The sequence below is a fragment of the Branchiostoma floridae genome, chromosome 8 (assembly GCF_000003815.2).
Source record: "Branchiostoma floridae strain S238N-H82 chromosome 8, Bfl_VNyyK, whole genome shotgun sequence".
Lineage (NCBI taxonomy): Eukaryota > Metazoa > Chordata > Leptocardii > Amphioxiformes > Branchiostomatidae > Branchiostoma > Branchiostoma floridae.
In genome coordinates, this window is record NC_049986.1 from 4,622,134 (window position 1) to 4,643,982 (window position 21,849).

At 41.9% G+C, this 21,849-nt stretch overlaps 1 protein-coding gene across 2 annotated transcripts in view; it reads left to right on the top strand.

Moving 5' to 3' along the window:
* Window positions 1–21,849, top strand: part of LOC118420748 (E3 ubiquitin-protein ligase UBR4-like) — a 59,675-nt gene that overhangs the window by 6,078 nt on the left and 31,748 nt on the right. The window contains exons 3-16 of one of the 2 annotated variants that reach the window (XM_035827710.1): window positions 2,157–2,263; window positions 3,361–3,487; window positions 8,963–9,085; window positions 9,406–9,628; window positions 9,895–10,144; window positions 10,851–10,910; window positions 12,517–12,695; window positions 14,869–14,971; window positions 15,358–15,498; window positions 17,158–17,272; window positions 19,398–19,603; window positions 19,706–19,791; window positions 20,124–20,203; window positions 20,690–20,775. In XM_035827710.1, the coding sequence (XP_035683603.1) occupies window positions 2,157–2,263; window positions 3,361–3,487; window positions 8,963–9,085; window positions 9,406–9,628; window positions 9,895–10,144; window positions 10,851–10,910; window positions 12,517–12,695; window positions 14,869–14,971; window positions 15,358–15,498; window positions 17,158–17,272; window positions 19,398–19,603; window positions 19,706–19,791; window positions 20,124–20,203; window positions 20,690–20,775 (1,886 nt within the window). The remainder of the gene's footprint in view (window positions 1–2,156; window positions 2,264–3,360; window positions 3,488–8,962; window positions 9,086–9,405; window positions 9,629–9,894; window positions 10,145–10,850; window positions 10,911–12,516; window positions 12,696–14,868; window positions 14,972–15,357; window positions 15,499–17,157; window positions 17,273–19,397; window positions 19,604–19,705; window positions 19,792–20,123; window positions 20,204–20,689; window positions 20,776–21,849) is intronic. The other variant, XM_035827711.1, reaches the window with a different exon arrangement.

The window sequence follows — 21,849 nt, forward strand, 5'->3', positions numbered from 1 at the left end:
TGACTGCTCAACTTGCCAGATTTGTGAAGGCTTCGTTACCACCTGGATTTTCTCTGACATTTTGCCACGTGTAGACAGCAAGCAGTTTGGCAACATGAAGGGATGCTCAACAACACACTGCCTTGTCGACCTTCTTAACTTCTTTTATGAAGGAGGTGAGAGGAAAGGCACTGTTGGCACTCTTATCCTGACCGACTTCTCAAAAGCATTCGACAGTGTTTGTCACACCACGGCCATCAACAAACTCATAACAATGGGCGCAAGAGCATCACTTATACCATGGATTTGCAGTTTCCTGTCTAATCGCAGACAGCGTGTCAGGTACCAGGACTCCGTGTCTGACTGGGAAACGTTAACATCTGGAGTTGCCCAGGGGACCTTACTTGGCCCACTTGTATTCTTAGCAATGATAAATGATGCAGGACCCTCAACAAACAACCCACACTGGAAATATGTGGACGATTTGAACTTGGGAGAAGTAAGACCAGTATCCGCTCCAACAAACTTACAGTCCGACCTTAACAACCTTGACACCTGGTCCGAGACGAACTCAATGTCACTTAATCCCAAAAAATGTAAAGCGATGTACTTTTGCTTCATGCGAACCCCTCCTGAGATGCCGCCACTCACTCTTGGTGGTCAGACACTCAGTATCGTCAAGCAAGCAAAATTACTGGGCCTGCACATACGGTCAGACCTACGCTGGTCTGATCAGGTAGATGCCATGGTGACCAAGGGTAGCAGGCGCTTGTTTTTCCTGAAAAGACTACGCCGAGCAGGTGTCCCTCTACCTGACCTGATCACTGTGTATCGCGGGTATATAAGACCAACACTTGAATATGCCACACCCTGCTGGAATGCTGGACTCACAAGAAGAGAATCAGACAGAATTGAAAGAGTCCAGAAGCGGGCATGTAGAGTGATGCTGGGCAGACAATATCTCTCATATTCTGATGCCCTGTTAACACTCGACCTCCAAAGCCTGTCACAACGCAGACTGACCTTGTGCCAGGACTTTGCCCTTGGAGTTACCAAAGCTGGAAGACACGCCCCCTGGCTACCCCCAGCTCGAAACCCGTCTCACCACATGCAACTCAGGCATACTCGCCAATACAAACTGCCAACCGGGACAAAGCGGTATCTATCTAGTCCAGTCCCAACTATTCTAAACCTACTAAACGCTCTGTAGTTTTGGACCACAATGCTATTCACGACTTGTTCCATTCTATGTCAGAGTCATTATTTTGCTATGATCACACAGTGCAATCAATTGTTGTAAATAGCGTGTGTAGTTTTTATTTGTCTTCAGCTGCGATGAACCAAGCATGTATTTTAAATTGTTATTCTAATCTGTCTTCAACTGCGATGAACTAAGCATTTATCTTGAATTGTATTTGTTGTGTACTTTGTATTTGTCAATCGTATACTAGTAATCTTGCTTGTGTAACAACGTACAAAAAGATTGTCAAGCAAGCAGCACAATTCAGCCCCTCAGGCTGCAAGGCTGTTTTTACTTTTTACGATTGTTTTCAATCAAACAATAAACCAGTCTACTACTACTACTACTACATTGTTAGTGCAGAGATGTTATCTGGGCCTACAACCTTGCTAGTGGTACAGTTGGCAAGCACAAATTCAACAGATTCAATCATTATGGTAAACTGCAGATCGCACAAACTGTCTACAACCTTAACACTAATGATAGGCTTAGTAACATCAGAGTCTGTTGGAGTAAAGGTAGAGTAAAAGTACTCGTTGAATAGGTTAGCCTTTTCAGATGCTGATTGTGCGACAGTATTCTTAAAATGTACAATAGACTTAGCCCTTACAAGAGTCCAGAAACTCTTCAGCGATTCGTGAAGAATGGGCGATAGGCTTTTTAGCTTGAACTTGTTATATTTGGCTGTTAAGATGTTTTTCAGTCTGTCGCGTAGTGTGTGAGAAACTTTGCTGAGTGACAGCGAGAGTCAGTTACTCAATAGCAGTATTACATGTACCCGTATTTACTTGTTTTGTGACAAGTCTCATATTTTGATTTTCCAAGGGTCTGAAAAGAGTTTTTATCTGACTCCCATGTTACTATTGCCATATTTCACAGTTGTGTAAACATGTGAATTAGATGATAATGTTGCCTTCTCTTCTTGTTTTGTATCAAGTTGGGAGGGTGAGCCTGCCAGCAGTTCTTCGTGCAAACCAGGTCCTATTCAAGTTTTTGTTGAAGTCTCTTCACGTCAGTCCAGACAGTACACTTCCTGTCTCACAGGTTAGTAATTAGTGCTCATATCATTTCCCAGACAGTGCATTTTCAATACTGCATGTTCTGGTTCACCAGTCAGTAAGTAAGTAAAGGAACTCCAAACCCTACATGTTCTATTTTACAAGTCAATACTGAACTCCAAACCCTTAGCTACATGTTCTATTTTACAAGTCAGTACTGAACTCCAAACCCAACATGTTCTATTTTAGTTTTTACAAGTCAGTACTGACCTCCAAACCCTACATGTTCTATTTTACAAGTCAGTACTGAACTCCAAACCCAACATGTTCTATTTTACAAGTCAATACTGAACTCCAAACCCTACATGTTCTATTTTACAAATCAGTTCTGAACTCCAACCCTACATGTTCTGTTTTACAAGTCAGTACTGAACTCCAAACCCAACATGTTCTATCTTACAAGTCAATACTGAACTCCAAACCCTACATGTTCTATTTTACAAGTCAGTACTGAACTCCAAACCCAACATGTTCTATTTTAGTTTTTACAAGTCAGTACTGACCTCCAAACCCTACATGTTCTATTTTACAAGTCAGTACTGAACTCCAAACCCAACATGTTCTATTTTACAAGTCAATACTGAACTCCAAACCCTACATGTTCTATTTTACAAATCAGTTCTGAACTCCAACCCTACATGTTCTGTTTTACAAGTCAGTACTGAACTCCAAACCCAACATGTTCTATCTTACAAGTCAATACTGAACTCCAAACCCTACATGTTCTATTTTACAAGTCAGTACTGAACTCCAAACACGACATATTTATTTGCTTATTTCTTTATTTAAAATCTCCACAAATGTGAAAATGGATGAAGGAGCAGGTGCAAGCACCTTTACTAACCATTACCCCAGCAAAAAAGAAAATGAATTCAGATTAAGAATAAAGATTCTGATCATCTACAGTTATAAGAAGAAATCCTTGCATGTAACACGACATCAAGCTTATTCCATTTAGTAACTAAGGTGGTATATATGACTTGTGATCTATTTCACCAGGCAGATACATGTTCTATTTAGTTTACTTTTACTGAACATGCTCTACGGTAAAGTGAAATTTTGTCTATGTCTCATTTTTTTTAGCTGCAGCTGCTGTTGGTTCTAAGAGGTCTGTTTACAGGAATCCCCATGCTAGCCCAGCATATAGTCACCAGCTGGACAGACAAACTCAAAGCAAGCAGCCTTCCCCAGGAACCATCTCCAACAAAAGGTACCACCAACATCACATGTAGGCTATATATGTATGTCGGCTACATATAATTATGTCTTCCCGGAAAGTCATGCCGAGTTAAGATAGTTTTTAATCATGAAATTTTCTTACAATTTGTACTATAGTTAGCATACTTGCATTCGGATATACAGCTGTATTAAGATATACGTTCTAATGAACAGTTTTGTGTATTCTTCTGTTTGACACTGCAGAAGGCCTTTCTTGTTGGCATTAACATTAAATATCAATAGAACTACCAAAACTGTGATTCTTCACGATGGTCAAAAACTGCATTAAAAATCCCCTCTTGTGGGAAATGAATATTGATGACAATTAGATCCCAATCACTGTTGTAACCATTGGAAACCGTCCGTGATTGGTTGAAAATTTGGGGTGAAATTGGACGATTTGTGTTGGGTTTTGACGGCAATGCCTGTCCAGGCAAAAGATTCAATATGGCGCCAGTGTGAACAGTGTATGGGTCAAATTTTTGCTATTGGATTATTGTTGTCTTCTCAAAGCCACAGAAACTGCACATTCATTTCCTGGTACACAATTTTTTTCCTATAATTGTTTGCACTGAGCACCATTGTGTTGAAAACATAGTTTCACATAAGAGAATGTACAGTACACATCAATGCAAGAATCACATCACAATACAATGCACACCTCAATAGTAAATGGTTTCTAATTATCCCGGGGACCCCCCAAAACCACACTTTCGGATAGGCTGACCGCACATCATTAAGACCCGCCAAGGGGTCACAACAGAACAATGAGTGCTCACCACAATTTGTAGCTTGAGATATAAGTCATGTCGTCGCACCGCTCAGAGACCCGTCGGAAGCCCGGGACCCGACCGCCGACCGGCCGCCCCTCAAGGAAGTCGAGATCGATTGCCCTGTAGTCGAATCCCTAAGATACTCTCTAAAAACCCTGGGATGCCCGGGCTTCTTGGGTATATAAGTCAAACTTTCCATGAGAGATTTTGCATAACGCCAAACAGAAACAGCAATTGGTTAGAAGAGCGGCACCCACGTGGCTTGTTGACATCTTGACGTCACAGAGACGCGCTACCCTACCAGTGTGCGGTGCACAGGGAAGTTTCAATAGTCAATGACGGGGTAAGGGCTCTATTAAGGGACGATTCAGTATTGAGGGTATAGGGCTCTAGTTATCCTTGCTACAACACCATATGATCAACAAAAAAACTTAGAAGTGGCTGGAGTTGGATAGTAGAAGGTTTCTAAGTGTAGATTTAAAGAAAAATTTCAAGGAAACAACAAAAAGTAGTCCCCTCGGTCAGGTGGTTACCCTGGTCAAGTGGTTACTATGGGGAGGTGGTTGCTATTGGGAGGCAGTTTGCATAGGGAGGCAGTAAGCATGGGGAGGTGACTACCATGGGGATGTGATTACGGTAGGGAAGGTGGTTGCCATGGGGAAGTGATTGCCATGTAATAGTTCAAGCATGGGCGGAGCGAGTCTATGTGGATATAGTATAGCTCCGCCCTCTCAAGGAGTTTGTTGGCATCCCCTGAGGGCGAAGCCAGGGCAAAGCCCGAGAGATGCCAACAAACTCTGAGAGAGGACAGGGCTATACTATATCCACATAGACGAGCAATCCGCCCATTCTTGAACTGAACTGACATCTGTCCGAAGCAAATCATAAATATTGACAAAGATTTAGTTTTTGAAATAGTTCTTCTTCTTCGTCGTGTCATCACTAAACTTTCCTGCTCCAATACTCCACACACTCCCTTCCTCTGGGGGTCAGAGCTTCCAGATCTTCTTTGGTGCATGGTTCGGACAGGAGGGGGCAGACAATAAGGTGTTTCATAGTCTGCTCCTGTCCACTTTGCCATGAGGGTCTTGCATCTTCCTGTGCCTGTTCTGAGGTGGTTGAGACATGACCAGGTTGGCCATGTCTTCTCTGCTCCTGGAGGAATAGATTCCTTCGGGGCGATGTTAAGTCTATGTGGTGTCTGGAGGTGGTGGGACCACATGGCCATCCTCTGAGACTCTGCACTCCCACTGAGCGCTTCGACTGAGTGCATGAAACTATGTCTGGACTTAAGCCTCTTTGGCACAGGGGTGTGCAGGTGGAGTACATGGTGTGGGTCAGTCTTTTCAGTTTTTCTCGTTGTGCTGCCACGGCTCTTCTGATGTGTGGGTGAGCAATACCACACAGCAGGTATAGGTCATCAACTCTGGTGGCACGTAGGCATCCGGAGACAGCTCTACAAGCTGAGTTCAAGGCCGTGTCCAGCTTTGCGGTGTGCGCTGACCTGCACCACTCGGGAGCTGCATACTCTGCAGTAAAAAAACACAGTCCAAGAGCTGTAGCTCACACGGTACTGGCATCTGCACCCCATTTAGTGTTTGCCAGCTTCTTAAGGATGTTATTCCTGGCATCCACTTTCATTCTGGTGTTCAGGATGTGGGTTTTGTATGACAGGGTCCTGTCTAAGGTGGTGCCGAGGTAGACTGGCTTGTTGGTGCTAGTCAGCCACTTGCCCTGCCAGCATACCTTCATACCTTGAAATAGTTGAAAATCATATTCTTGGGAATCTTTTGGTGTGTGTTTTTTTTTCTCCAGCCCACATGTGGTTTTACTTTTGGGGTTCAGTCAATGGAGAGCAGAAAGCCTCCTGAGACACAAACTAGACAGGTTGTCTAGAGAAGTCCCTGGTTGATGAGTATCATGTGACTTTTTTAGCCAATCAAGTTTAACTCTGGCTTTTTTTAGCCTTTTTAGCGGTATTTTTGTACTGTCAGACTCATAGAGGATTTCACTCTGGAAATGTTTGGTGACCAGTTTTTGGAGTACATTGGAGTAGTATACTAGTAGATACAGGTTTTTGTTCATCAACTGTTACAACTGTAAGTGCCTTTGTTTTTACTTTTCTAGTTAAAAGGTGACTTAAAAGCATGTCAAGTTTTAAAAGCTTCTTGGTTGTAGTTTCATTAATTTTGTTTATCAATTATCAATTTATCAAGTTCTCTTGTTTAAACTTGTGCTTTTCTTGGTAGTCTTTCAAAAGTGAGTTAGAATGCTATAACTGTGGTCCATGTAGTTTTACTGTACTGCTTGTTGTTGTGAATACAATATTATATTCCTGTATGATTTTTGTGTGGTCTTATTGTATGCCTGGTAATCTAGGCAAGATGACCCTCCATTGAAATGTCATGTTGGAAGTGGGTGCCTTGAGTATAATCTGATTCTTTGCGTTGGTTAGAGCACATCTGTCCCCCAAGAGGAGGGGAAGTCTGGCTCTTGGTTGGCTGAAACAGCCTGCCAAGTTAGTTAGAGCACCTCTGTCCCTTGAGGCAGAGGTGCTCTAACTAACTTCTGACCATACTATGTGGATTTCAAAGCAACAAAATCCTCACCCCTGATTGGCTGAGGACAGATGGCTGTGCTCTAAGGGGAAGTGATTGCCACTGGGAAGTGACTACTGTAAATGCATTTAATTTCGCGGGGATTTAATTTCGCGGTAGCGGCAAAATGGACATTTCGCGGTGGATTTAATTTCGCGGTAGCGCCATCCCGCGAAATTCAATGCATTTTCAGCACTGCACTGTAGTCACGAACTGCCGTGTAAAACCCGGCGCCTCTACAAACCGCCAGTCGGAAAACACTTGCTGGTTACCCGGTAAGGGTCCTATACAGACGGATAGAACAGTTTCCATGCTTTTGACTTGTTCTTGCGTGAGCCACTGTTACTGATCTAATCGTATCTACCCTCTCAATACGTAACAGTATACAGTAGTGCGACCTTTGTATCATGGTGAACATACTGTACAGTACTGTAATACAGTTGGTCGTATGAAAAAATTACATGTGTGTCTTCAGTCAAGACTTCACCGTAGTAAGTATGTCAAACATTTCATTATACAGTGACAAAGACAGTAGTAGTATGTACATGGAGCGGAAAAGGGGCATCTTAGGCGGCGCCAGCAGACGAAATATTCGCGGTGGATTTAATTTCGCGGTGAAGCGGCCGCCGCGAAAACCGTGAATATTAATCCTCCGCGAATATTTCTGCATTTACAGTATCATGGGGAGGTGTTTACCTTAGGGAAGGTGGTTGCCATGGGGAAGTGATTGCCATGGGGAGGTGATTACCAAAGGGAAGGTGGTTACCATGGGGAAGTCACTGCCATGGGGAGGTGCTTCCCATGGGGAAGTGACTGCCATGGGGAGGTGATAACCATGGGGAGGTGATTGCCATGGGGAGGTGGTTGCCATGGGGAGGTGGTTGCCATGGGGAAGTGACTGCCATGGGGAGGTGATAACCATGGGGAGGTGATTGCCATGGGGAGGTGATTGCCATGGGGAGGTGGTTGCCATGGGGAGGTGGTTGCCATGGGGAGGTGTTTGCCATGGGGAAGTGATTGCCATGGGGAAGTGACTGCCATGGGGAGGTGATAACCATGGGGAGGTGATTGCCATGGGGAGGTGGTTGCCATGGGGAGGTGGTTGCCATGGGGAGGTGGTTGCCATGGGGAGGTGGTTGCCATGGGGAGGTGATTGCCATGGGGAAGTGATTGCCATGGGGAGGTGGTTGCCATGGGGAGGTGATTGCCATGGGGAAGTGATTGCCATCGGGAGGTGATAACCATGGGGAGGTGATTGCCATGGGGAGGTGGTTGCCATGGGGAGGTGGTTGCCATGGGGAGGTGGTTGCCATGGGGAGGTGGTTGCCATGGGGAGGTGATTGCCATGGGGAAGTGATTGCCATGGGGAGGTGATTGCCATGGGGAGGTGGTTGCCATCGGGAGGTGATTGCCATGGGGAAGTCACTGCCATGGGGAGGTGTTTGCCATGGGGAAGTGACTGCCATGGGGAGGTGATAACCATGGGGAGGTGATTGCCATGGGGAGGTGATTGCCATGGGAAGGTGGTTGCCATGGGGAGGTGGTTGCCATGGGCAGGTGACTACCATGGGGAGGTGTTTGTCATAGGGGGGTGGTTACCATGGGGAGGTGGTTGCCATGGGGAGGTGGTTACCATGGGGAGGTGGTTGCCATGGGGAGGTGGTTACCATGTGAAAGTGATTACCATGAGGAAGTGGATACCATGGGGAAGTGGTTTTGTCAGGTGGTTGCCATGGGAGGCAGTTTAACCATGGGAGGCAGTTTGACCATTGGGAGGTGGTTTGACCATTGGGAGGTGGTTTGACTGTTAAGTAATTTTCTCCCGAAAATGATTTCATCAGGTTGGTAGAATATAGGATATAGGAGAATTCTTGTACACAACCAAAATTAAACTTGCTTACAAAATTGGACACGTTTGGGATAATCTTCTCGTCGCATAAGCGCCACCTTCATCGGCTACATATAGCGACGAGAAGCAGAACTCCAGTTAGAAGCTCTGAGGAAGGTGTCTGATAGACACCGAAACATAAGCAAGTAAGTTTGATTTTGGTTGTGTACAAGAATTCTCCTATATCCTAAGTAATTTTCTGTCTCAAGCTGAAGAGAAAGCTGAAGAAAAATCTGAGGTTGTGCCAGCGGGTGATTTGCTGGAGGAGCTGACTCTGTCCAGCCTGCCACCTGAGTGTCAGACAGAAGACAGCTCCATGGACCAAGGAGAAGGTAAAACATGATACAGGGCTGCTATGGCCACATTGAACTGTTAATAGGATGTGTGCAACATGACGATTGTACATGTTGGGGACATATCCATATACAAGATACCTCGGTGTCCCATGTGATATTAGGTTATGCAACTTATGCTTAAGTCTATAACGACATTATATGCTAAATGCTGTACATGTGTGTTTAGATGGGACGTTTAATGTTGTGACAACTTCATTAAAAGGTAAAGTATTATGGGGTGATTTTCATGTGGAACAAGATGTACATAGAGTACCTTTATTTGGCTGACATTATTTGATGTTTCCTGAACCCATCAGGTGAGGTCTCTGGGTCTGCACAACGTGGTAATAACCTGGCCAAATACTGGCTGGCTGCTAACATGTCCAACCTGAGTGAGCTAGGAGCCACCAGCACACTTCTGCAAGTGTGCTTGACTTTGCCTCAGCTGAAACGGTTCATGGATCATCACAGTCAGCTGCTGGCAGGTCATTTGCAACTTCTCCCCACCAGTCTTCGGGATGCTGTTGCTCTCAGACAAAAGTATGTGTATTTTTTTTGTTCATTTATATATCAAAGCTACTGGGGGATCACCTTGTTCCTTTAAGTTATTATCTGTAGGCTATACGTTTCTGTATCTGTATCTAAATAGCCGGTATAACCGCCATTCGGCGTAACACACCAGCTTCGCAGGCACGCGGTGCTCGCAGGCACGTTTGCTATTTCTCACTGTATATAAATATGTGTCAGTCTAAAAACCACTTCATCATTCTTGGAATGTAACATCAATCTGTACTTTGTGTTTCCAGCCTGAAGGTTCTGACTGATGAGATAGGGATTGTGTGGCACTTGATGTCATTACCTATATTGGAGCCATTGACTTCTGAGCGAGTGGACTCACTCACCAAAATCAGCTGTGCTTGTTTACATGTGGGTTTGGCAGTGACAGCAGCCCACACTGTAACATGCTCAGCAGCAAGTACACCTGCCAAGGGGAGCACCTCTCATCATCTTGAGGAGGACCATCTGCACTACACAGCCTCCATTGTACAGATGAGTGTAAGTAATCTAAATCCTCATTGTCCATTGAACATTGAATAGGTGAGCGCAAGTAATCTAAACCCTAATCCCCTGCCTTTGTGGTGAAGCGGGCCAAAGCTGTACTACCCTGTATACCAGGCTACGCAAGGATGTTTAAAAAAGTTGTGGTTTTTCACTGGACAAGGTTAAAGGTCACCCAAGGGAGAGGCTGCCATCTTTGAGAGCTTATCACAGAGGGATTGCAATCTGTGGTAGAAGTAGTGAAGTAGTTGATACTTTAACCCGCAGGGGAATAGACTTCTGTTGTGCTCAGGAAACCTGTTGGAAGGGTAGTCAAGCCAGAACAATTACCGATATGTATACCCCAAAATGTGGGTGTCCCCAAGAGGAAAAGAGCAAATTTTATGACCTCTTTTCAGCCATGTTGTTTCAGTACCTGCCAGTGAAGTATGATTGATTTGTGGTGAGTATGTTGTGAGGCGAATGGTTTCTAAAGAGCCTGATCTCACAGCAAAGAGAGTACAAGAAGTCCAGTTAAGTAACATCGTAACACATGACATGAAGTATAAGATTTTCAAACTTGCTTGTAATATGAAGCCTGAAAACTAGGATGATTGTGATTGGGGAAAAGTGCATTACTGCCATTAGGCAAGATGATGGCTGTACTGCTGTACAGTTCTTACTACTTAAATCAGAACTTTTTGTTTTGTGTTTTCCTTTCCAGTTAGACGTATTTGACTCCCTGTCAGCTTTGCTTCAAACTTCGGTGCGAACCAATGGAATGGTAAGTACTGGGTAATGAAGTTTCCCCTTGCAGCAGGCTTACTGAATGCAAGTAGCTTTTATATCACTAATTACTTTCTTTTGTTCCTATCTCTGCCACAAGTGTCAGCAGAATAATTCAAACCCGAATGTCAAAAACACTCATTTGCATTGATCCCTGGCCCGTGAGCTTGCTCCCTTTGTTTACGATAATTTTCAGGATAGCGCCGCCTGGGGATGACGACTTGTGTAGGGCAATTTTAGTGATTTCAATGAGGTTTTGAATAGCTCCTTGGCAATTTTGAGGACTATTTTTTGAAATGATAGAAAAGGAAGAACAGTATCGACGACTAAAATTTATCAACATAAATGAAAGAACTACAAAAAACTCAAGTCATACTAGCATAAAAAGACCCACCAAAAAAACGGATGGTTCGAAAAAACTACCCAGGTTCGACCATCAGAAAACACGCCATTTTAACGAGGACCCTTCCAATTGTTAGTCCAACTCGAGCCCAAAAGTTAGTATTACTATCACTAGTCAACTACGCCACAAAACCTCACAGTACTAGGGAAGAGTAAATACTAGTAGAACTCAAATCACGAAGCGCGTAATAACACGAGATGGAAATAAGCTGCAGGGCTGTCATTTCAAAAACCTTGAAGGCACAAAAACTCTATCGCTACAGTCCCTTCACCTTTTGGTCACCAAAGTAATTTTTTAAAACTGATACTACCGGTAGTAGTATACACCAGCTGTTTGTAGAAAATGTAAACCCCTCCCATGGTGCAAAATGACGAACAATAATGCCTGCTTGCTTTTTTAGTTCACGGTATTTACATGATAAGCAAGGGTGCAAAAAGCTTGCAACTGGACAGTTATCGCCTCATGCCAGTGACCTGCCAGCAGCTATTTGATTGGTCCTCGCTAGAAACCTACTGAATGTCAAATAGTCTACACATTGGTCTTTACCTTCTTCTTCCCAATCCCTTTCCACATACGAAATGTCAATCCACATACGAAATGTCAATCTATCCAGAGGTTCTAAAGTTATGATGACGACAGATATCTGGAATGCACAAATAGACACACACACACATGCACACCAAAACAATACAAGAAAAACAAATCATCCAGATATGAAGTAGTTGTTAACTTGTGCATTTGTAGCAGATTTAATTAGACATTCATGTACATGTACATTCTCTTGTCACAACTGTTTGGAATGTTGTTTTGTGTTACTGTAAATGCAGAAACTTTGGTGGTGGGTGGTTTAATGTTCACAGTTTTCGCGGTGACTCAGCAGCTTTACCGCTTTCAGTGGCAGTAAGAGACTAAAGTGCATGGTGCTACCGCAAACTTAAAACCATCGCGCAAAGTCCTTTTCCCACTTCCGCGAAGTTAAGTCCCCGCAAACTTAAATGCATTTACAGTATTCACAAAATTTGAACAGTATTCACAAAATTTGAAAGTCTTTTTTTGTCTGTACATCTTGCAGGTTTGGAAATGTACATGGCATATTGGGACACCATCCTACAATGCCTTGGGAATCTTCTTGAATATTTAGCAGCTAATGTTATTGTCTGATATCAATTTTTGAAAAATAACTTGATGTATTTGACTGTAGATGGTTCAGAATATCCGCCTGCTGGAGGCATGGTGCATTCTGGGTGCTCTACACATGGTGATGGGACTGTCATCAGCAGGGCAGGCAGAGAAGACTAAGGATCCTGTAGGAACCAGGAGGACTGATGTCACTGCAAAGACCAAGGATGCTACAACAACACGACCCCTTTCTGGCAAAGGGTAATTACCTTCGCCGAGAAGGTTATATTTTCGGTTAAGGCCTCTTGTTGTGTCCCTATATGTAGGTCAACAGCATATTACTCAAGAAGCTGTGTATGGATTTTAATGATATTTGGTATTTGAGTAGCGGTTGCGGACAGGAAGGTCATGTTCGAAAATACTTAGCCTTTTTCCGTCAGGGCGGTAGCGGGCCAAACGTTCGCGTCCGCTTTCTTTTAAACAGCATAACTTCCCTTCAATGGATCCTGATGATATTTGGTAGGTGGGTGGGGGTCAGAAAAACAAAGGTCAAGTTCAATATTGGGCTTCCTAGTGGCTGCCTAAGGTACTGCAGCATGCTCTGGATATGATGTGGTCATGATTTTTGAGTGGTAGATAGCCCTTGGAGCAGAGTGTAAGTGCTGTGAGTTTGGACCCCCTAGCAGCTTTTTTGGAACTGCAGGCACCAATTTCCTTTTAAACTTTGGACGAGAATAACTCGAACGTGTAGACAGATCATAATGATTTATGGTATGTAGATAGAATAAATGATGACTTACATAATGCAATACTAGTTATGCAAATCAACCGCTAATTTGCATTATTGGTTAATGAGGAAAGTTCATAAAACGATGCCAACAGCGTATAACTCGAGAAGCTGTGTATGGATTTTGATGATATTTGGTATTTGAGTAGCGATTGTGGAAATGAAGGTCGAGTTCGAAAATGGTTAGCGTAGCATTTTTCTTCAGGTTGGTAGCAGGCCGAGTGTGTGCGTCCGTTTGTTTGTGGAATGCATTCCTCAAGAAGCCCTGAATGGATCGTGACAATATTTGGTAGGTGGGTAGGGGTCAGGAAAACGAAGGTCGTGTTCGATAGTGGGCCCCCTAGCGGCTTCCTAGGGTACTGCAGCAAAACTTCAATCTCGTGTTCTGAACATGCTGTGGTCGTGATATTTGAGTGGTAGATAGCTTGAGTGATGACTTACATAATGTAATACTAATTATGCAAATCAACAGCTATTTTGCACAATTAAAGAGGAAGTTAATAAATCCATTGACTCCCATGACTTTCAAACTTGTCACATATGTAACTGAGAAAGAGAGAAATGACACTTGCTATTGGGGTAGGTACTCTTTAGTAATACATGAATAAGACCTTAAAGGCATGATTATTTGGCGAAGGGATGTGTTCTTGGAACTCTAGTTACTAATGAAGTTTTTTTACATTTGTATAAACAAGCTTTTCAAAGAAAAATTTTGTTTATTTAGTTGGACTGCCATTGCTTGACTGTGGCATTTTTGGTGCATTGGACTTCTAGTATTTGTCTGCCGCAACAGCCTTGTTACCTCAACATACGGCTCGTTCTCAACACTCATGCACGGCCCATGACCACAGTGGTCCATTCTTGTACGGGGGGGATTTTGTAAGATTCATTTTTGGGTTAAACCGTCATTAGTAAAACTGATTTTTCACTCGGGTGATTTTGGAACAGTCTATTGTTGCATGGGGAAGAAGATGGCTGTAATATGCTGTATTTGCTCTCAAGCAAATGTCGGCCTTTCTAGTTTGTAGGTTATATCCTTGACTTTGCTAGCACGTCACTGGAACTACTGCGCCTGCGCGAAAAGTATAGACATGCTAATCTCCCAGTTTACTAAAGGTCCGCATTTAAGAAGGTGTGTACGTTTTACATGAAACCATGTCTCTAAAATATACTGTGCAACAAGTGGGATTTCAATGCAACGTTAAAAAAAGCAACCAGTGTTCGCGCAGGCGCAGTACGTTCTACCGACATGTTGACTTTGCTTGACCTGCTTCAGAAATGCAACCTACTATAATTTTATCCGCGTCGATATCAGTCACCTTCTAGTCCTTAACTCCCTTCTGGAATCCCCATAGGCCGAAAACTGTACTCTGCTACCTTGAACCATAGTGGCCGTATTAGCCCGGAATTCCCAACAACCTTATATTTGGGCAAAATCTCATGGTATGTTGACTATTGATGTTAGCTGATTTGAAATGTATCAAAATGATAAAACATGTGCCTGTATGTAACATACATATGGCTTACATTCCTTACCAGTATCTAATCATAAATGGCACAAGCAGAGTTTATCACCACTCAGAAAATGTTGTATTTTCGTGGTATGTTCTTTGATTTTTAAAGACCTTGATGTTGCCCTCCACACAGATATCAGATTGGGATGGATGGTCTTATTGTTGCCCTGGCTTCCCATGGTTTATCCCAGCTCAAGAGTCTGTTTGATGACTTCCATCTGGAGTACCAGAGTCAGGTAAGAAACTTTAAGCAGAGGGGGGATAAATTGGGCGAAGAAACGAGAAGAAGCCAAACAAATGTATTTGAATAGTTTAAGAACCCATGTTTTAGAAACCATTACAATGTCCCATGTGTACTGTATTACGTCCTTTTGTATCTATATACCTGTACTTTGCCCGATAGGGCATGAATGTGCAATAAAGGCTACTACTATAGACATCACCTGGACGTGCAAATGGATCACTACAAAATGTCCATTTCACAGAGGTGCATTTGTAAAAAAGAATAGTAAGAAATTCAGACTTTCCTGTTTTGCTCTTGAACATATAGCTTCTGAATCAGCATAATTTACCTTCACTGAATAATTAAGTCATATTTGTTTACCACATGTTGACTTTGCAGATGACATCTAACCAGTTCAGCCAGTACCAGAAAGTGGACATACACACCAGGTACACTGCCTGGGAGCGGATCCAGCTCCTGACTGATCATGTTCCCATGGTTTCACTCCTCTTTCATATCTTCACATCAGCTTACAAAAAGGTTTGGAACCAACAGTTCTCACTCTTCCTTACACAATGACTGTTTACAAGTTTGAAAATGTAAGAAAACTGTATACATGTAGGTTATAAAATTTCATGGAGACAGAAGGAGATGACAATGATGACAATGATAATGATGATAAACATAGTCTAGACTTTCTAGTTAAGATTTGCAATGGTTCAATAGATTTTTATTTATTTATTCAATAGATTGTTGTGGAAGCTGTACGTACGAGGGTGGTTCAAAAAGTAATGTTACTAGTTTTATAACAGGCTCATTTTTTCATGGAAAGAGTTGAAATTTGGCACAAAGTTAAGAGCATATAAAAATTATCCTCTTGGGATTAGAATATCTCAATTGATTTTTTTATCGTTCAAATTTTTATGAGAAATTCTTCATTGGGACCTCACCCCTAGAAGCTTCTTAGAAGATCAGTTCCTCTAGATCTGACCTTCTTATAGCTACTGTAGGAAGCCGATATTTCACCTGTATACATGTAATAAGGTAGCAGAACACAGTTTTTCGCCTATGGAGATGCACATGGTTAAGGACCCCAAAGTAAGGTGATACGACGACTTAAAAATATACCAGGGTGCATATGTTGGAGTTCAAGGTAGAATCTACAAAATATGTGAAAATGAGCTTAAGTTTGTCTGCTCTTTTTCCCAGAAAACACTTTGATTTGACCCCCAGCAGAGGTCACCATATAGTACTGCAGCCGACACATGGAAGTAGCCTGAAGTAGCAGATTCGTGCGCGAAATTCTACCCAGCCAAACAAACAATCATCGTAACCCAACTCATACAGTCTCAAAACTTACGTAATCCTCTACTATCTACCACAGTTTCCGACTTGCTGACGTGCACAGAAAAATTTCTATGGCATTTCAAGAACTGCGACGCCCTATTTTGTGCCGACCTACTTTTGTCCACAGGGGTCACCCATAAATACTGTGTTATGCGACCATAACAAATGTCTCTATAGGTCACATTCTAATTTTCATTTCTGAACTCCCAATGATTCATCTTTTAAAGCTGCTAAAAAGGAGTGAGTTACTATGTTACAGGCAGCCAAATACATGATTTATTCATTAAAGGTGTTGTAGAGTGCTTTTCCATTGACCAAAAGAAATGAAAATTAGCACAGTTATTGACTGTTTCAAGACCCAAAAGTTTGATTTCTTTCAGTTTATTAAAAAGTTAAAAAAGTTTCTTAAAAAGTCCACTTAGGAAACTTCGCTTCACCCAAGGTAGGAAAAAATATGATTGGATTTCAAAGGTAAAAATTGGCATGTGCCTTATGGAGACATTGAACTATATACATGTGCAGTTTCAGTTTTATACAAAGAGACTATCAATTGCGCATTACATGTAATTGAACCTCTAATTTCTTTCGACGGGATACAAGTGTGGTAATCTTGAACTCAACTCAGTGTTGAGTGCGATAAATCTCAGTCTCAAGATATATTATATGCCTTTACCTTTGTGCCAAATTTCAACTCATTCGATTAAAAAATGAGCCTTATAAAACTAGTGACATTACTTTTTCAACCCTCCTCGTGTAATAGGCTAATATGTAGAATCTATGGCTATGAAAGATATTTATTGACTTAAATTGTCCTTTAGTATGACTCACCAGTAAATATTATCTTGCATCTAGGCCTGTGTCCTACAACGGCAAAGGAAAGGATCGTTAAGTTCGGAGCCAGTAGGGAGCTCAGATTCCAACACCTTTTATGAAGATGATTTCAGCAGCTCAGAACAGAGCAGTGAAGGTGAAGGAACAAGATTATCAGTTCTTCTTCTATCTATTAATCATTATAGATTTGCATAGAATTGAAGCAGTTTGAGCATGTTTACGTGTACAATTGCATCTTACATTTGTATTGTGACAACCTTGTAGAAAAAAATAACATAGTATATACATGTATTAATCTTTTCCCTGTTGAAATAGCCTTTTGGCCCAAATATATTTTGAAAACGTTGCTGGGCAACATAGAGAACGTTATGTATAATGTTGTGTTCAACTTGGCACATTAAACTGGTTGGTTTAAAAACTGTGGATTTCGACAAATTTCACATTAATTTAGATTACTAAGTATGTATGCATCTATCATCTCTTTTTAAACTCTTGCAAGTCGAGTCACGTGAGGTCTTGCGAGGTCGAGCCAAATATGGAAACCTGGGCATAAATGATCACCAATTGCAGACAGTCAATCACCTTGATTGACAACGACAAAGGAGCGCATTGTGGATATCCAGGATGCGCTCTGATTTAAAGCGGTTCCTGTTCAGAGTGCTTCCTGAATAGGTCACCTTATGATGAAGAGAGAACTAAATTAATGCAGATCATGAGATGATTAAGTGAAAAACATTACCCAAGATGAGAGTTATTCCATGTACTTATGTCATGTCTTGACTAGTTTCTGCTGACACATAAATTTGGCACAAAAAATCTGGAATATCAACAATTACTGGATCATATTTCCATTGTCTCTGCATGAATTTCAATCTATCGGTATGGGCATGTGTGTCAATGATTCAATTTTTTTATCATATAAATTTTTGGTATACAGAACATCCAAGTTTATTTTTAGCGTATTTGAGTATGTTTGCCCTTTTGGCAAGAATTCCAGACTGACTGTTGCACAGATATCGATAGAGTTATACTTATAGTGCCTGGTGGTGTAGGCAGCAGCATGGTGTGGGGCAGTATAAGCACCAGAGGAAATGCAAGGTTAGTTGTCATCCCAGGTAACCTCAGTGCAGTGAGATATAAAGACACAGTTCTCCATTCAGTCGCAATGTCTTTAATATGGGAGACAACACCCGTCCACACAGAGCAAAGACCATATACACATGTAGCAGACTACCTCCAAGAGGCAGACAGTCTTAGGATGGAATGGCCTTCCAACAGAAGATATAGCTAATATCTGATTGAACATATCTTGAGTCAAATTGTTTGTTTGAATAAAGAGTAACAGAGGCCCTGATTAATGTGTGCTGCTTAATCAAGTGTGTGATGTCAGTAGGGTAAATTTGGCACTATCTTTTTGTGACTCCCCAATGTAGGCCAGGTGCTTGTTCCATGAATTTACGATCATGTTGTATGAAGTTGGATATCATACAAACATGTATGAAAGGAAATTACTCAAGCTTTCTAATTATATTGAAATGATGCAGAAACGATGGAAATATGACCAAAGGAAATTGATATTCCAAGCTTTTCGTGCCAAGTTTACATACATCAATCAAAAGAAACCTCAGAATTACGACTTAAGAATACAAAACATGTATAGACATTGTATAAGAATAAGTACACATTCAGCTCCTTATTGTATTGCAGTGTATTTTGATATTCAACGGTATACATGTACATGTAGCATAGAACCAACGTGTAGGTTGTATTAGATTTGTCTTCATAAGTAGGAAGAGGAATGATACATGTATAAAGCTTTGACTTACATGATTGTAGATTGTGCCTTCCCTCATTATTGTATGGAATCTACCACTGCAGCAGCAGAACACAGTGGACCACTACTGCTAGAACCTACCTGGCCTGTATTAGATTAATGTTACTTTTATATATAGCCAGTTGTCTTGTATTGTGCAATACAGTCATTATTGCCTTACATGTATCCACTACAGTCGTTGTGCAATAGACTTTGACTTCACTTGACTTGACCTTTCCCCCTGATAGAGGAGTGTTCTCAGTGGTGAGTTATAGAAACTGGAAGGTGTCGAGTCTGTCTGGTCACAGTCAAACCTTCATTCAACTGACTTAAGTAGGAGCCATGTGATTCACCATCATGTCAGATGCAAATTCTTTTATGTACAAAATTATCTAAATATTTTGTACCAACTTTTCTCTAGAAATGTTGTTGTCTCTTGATGTTTCAGAAGATGAGGAAGATGATGATGACAGTGAGCTGATACTTGGTCATTGGTTCGAAGAGACCATTTCCCCACAACAAGAGGACGAGCTGGTCCAGGATACAACAGATCCCTCTTCTGTCCCTGATGGCACGCCCCAGAGACAGGAGTTTAAGGGCGTGGCCAGTTTGGATGCAGTCAAACTAGCAACAGACAGAAGTGATCCAGAAACTGTGAGTACAGTCAGCAAACAGTTTGGTCTGTAGTATTCCTGTGTAATGTCATTGCTTACATGACAATGACATGTTGTACTGACTTTGTAACATGTATTTCAGTTGCTGTCATTGGCTACTGAGGTCCTTACCTTCATCACTACCTACCTGGTCAACTCCACCTGCCTTCCTGCCAAACAGTATTTCAGGTAAGATTGGGAACACTGATTAGTGAGAGTTTTACAATGTAAGTCATTCATGGGAAACCTTGTAATCTGCCATCTTCAGAAGAAGAGCGGTATCTTTTTTCTGAGGCTGACAAATTCAGGTACATGTACATGTAAGAAATTATGCTAAATGAGTTAATGTACTCATATGAGTCATAACATGTATGAAATAAAAGTTTCCTTGACATTCCATCTGATACCATACTTCACAAATGACCGTTACTCAGATTCTTCTCTTCCTAAATAATTCCCCTTTTGGACGTACATGACATTGTATGTACCTGAATGTCTGACTTACTGGCTTCTTTTTTCAGTGCGTCATTGTCTGACCAACAAATGGCAGCAGTAGCCATTGTCATTAAAGATCTGGACCGGGAATATACTGACACTGAAGGTGAGAAAATAAACATGCTTTGTTTTTTTGTTTCTCAATAGCCATGTATCATTAAAAAATTGATGTGTCTGACGACTCTGCTGTATTGGGCATGGATTGGGACCCTTTCTGGTCTGCTTTCAACGCGGCCGTGACCGCGTCGGACAGGTGACTGTCTTGGGAAGGTTGCTTAATGGTTGCATCTATGGGAAAACTTTTTGGAACTGAGAGAAAGTGGCCATTATAGTTAGGTGACCAGCTTAAAGAGGTGACTGTTTGGGTAGGTTTGACTTCACCTATAAATGTGTTTGCTAATTTCATCCTTTCTTGAAAATTTACTCTATCTTAAAGAAAGTTCCCTGTATTTTAGGCAATGAAAATGACCTGTGCAGGGCTTCATGACACCTTAGTTACATTAATTAACATTTGTGTATGTGGTTATGACAACAACTGTTGTTTTAGCTAAATTGTAAGCCTTTATGAGTAGTTATGTTTTTTTTTGTGTAGCCTGGTGGTTGCAGGGCCTGTCCTCAACCCTGCTGTGGTTCCTCCATCAGCTGCTCGTCACAGATGTGCTCCCAGCACCTATTCAGGTACAGATGTACATGTCAGTCTAACACCTTCAATAGAACCAGGGACCGTATGGTATCATGATGATGATGATGATGATGGTATTTAATGAGAGGGGAGGGCTGGTTGTCTGAGGGACGCGTTAAAATTTTTTTGCTAGGCCCTCCCCCCAAGTCAAAATTTTTTTGCTAGGCCCTCCCCCCTGCTATCAACTTTGAAAACATATTCAAGATCTAATAAATCACTGTTCTCCAATTTGGAGATGTGCTTTGCGTCATACATGTACCTACATTTTAAGGGCCCTAGAGGTAAATTTTGCTGGCAGACTAATCTAGTGTTTAATAACGATTCTGTAAGTGAAAAAGGTTTTCGAGGGCGATGCATAAGCCCTGCTCCCTCACGTTATGCATTTTTACTGTGTCCAGCGCCGGCCTTGGGCATTCTCTTGCGGAGGTCCAGAAAAATTGTGAAATCTGGACCCTCTGAACTGCCGTTTCTTGGATTTTAAGAGACAAATTTTACAGGTAGACCAAGCTAACTTTTTCCTTGGCCCTCCCTCCAAGTCAAAAAATTTTTGCTAGTCCCTTAATTCCCCTGGCTCAATATTGTTTTTTTATTAGGACCTCCCCCCACCCCCCAACAATCCCCCCCCCCTCGCTAAATGCCGTATGGTCCCTAATACTATTGTTCTGGCATGTTCAAGAATTTCCACCACTACCCCTTGGAAATGTAGACTCTGATTCAGTACAATAAGAGTCATGTGACTCTGAGTCAGTCTTTTCAAGCAAGATCTGTATTTTTGTACTGTAAGAAATACAGTAATAATAGTGTGATATGCAATTTTGATGTTGTACAGCTGCTCTAGATATTTAACATGTTCTGTAGCTACCTCCAAATGGTTGAGTTTAATAATGGGTTTTGCCATGACAAGAAAAACAAGATTTCTGTTGCATTTATCATGTTAGAACTCTGCTACCTTTTTGGTAAGGGAGTACAGTGAAATGTTGCCTATAGAGGAGGCTGAATGTTGTGTTTAGAAGAGACTTGGCTGCATTTTATCAATATTGTTACAAAAGCTGTTGCTATACTTCTGTAAT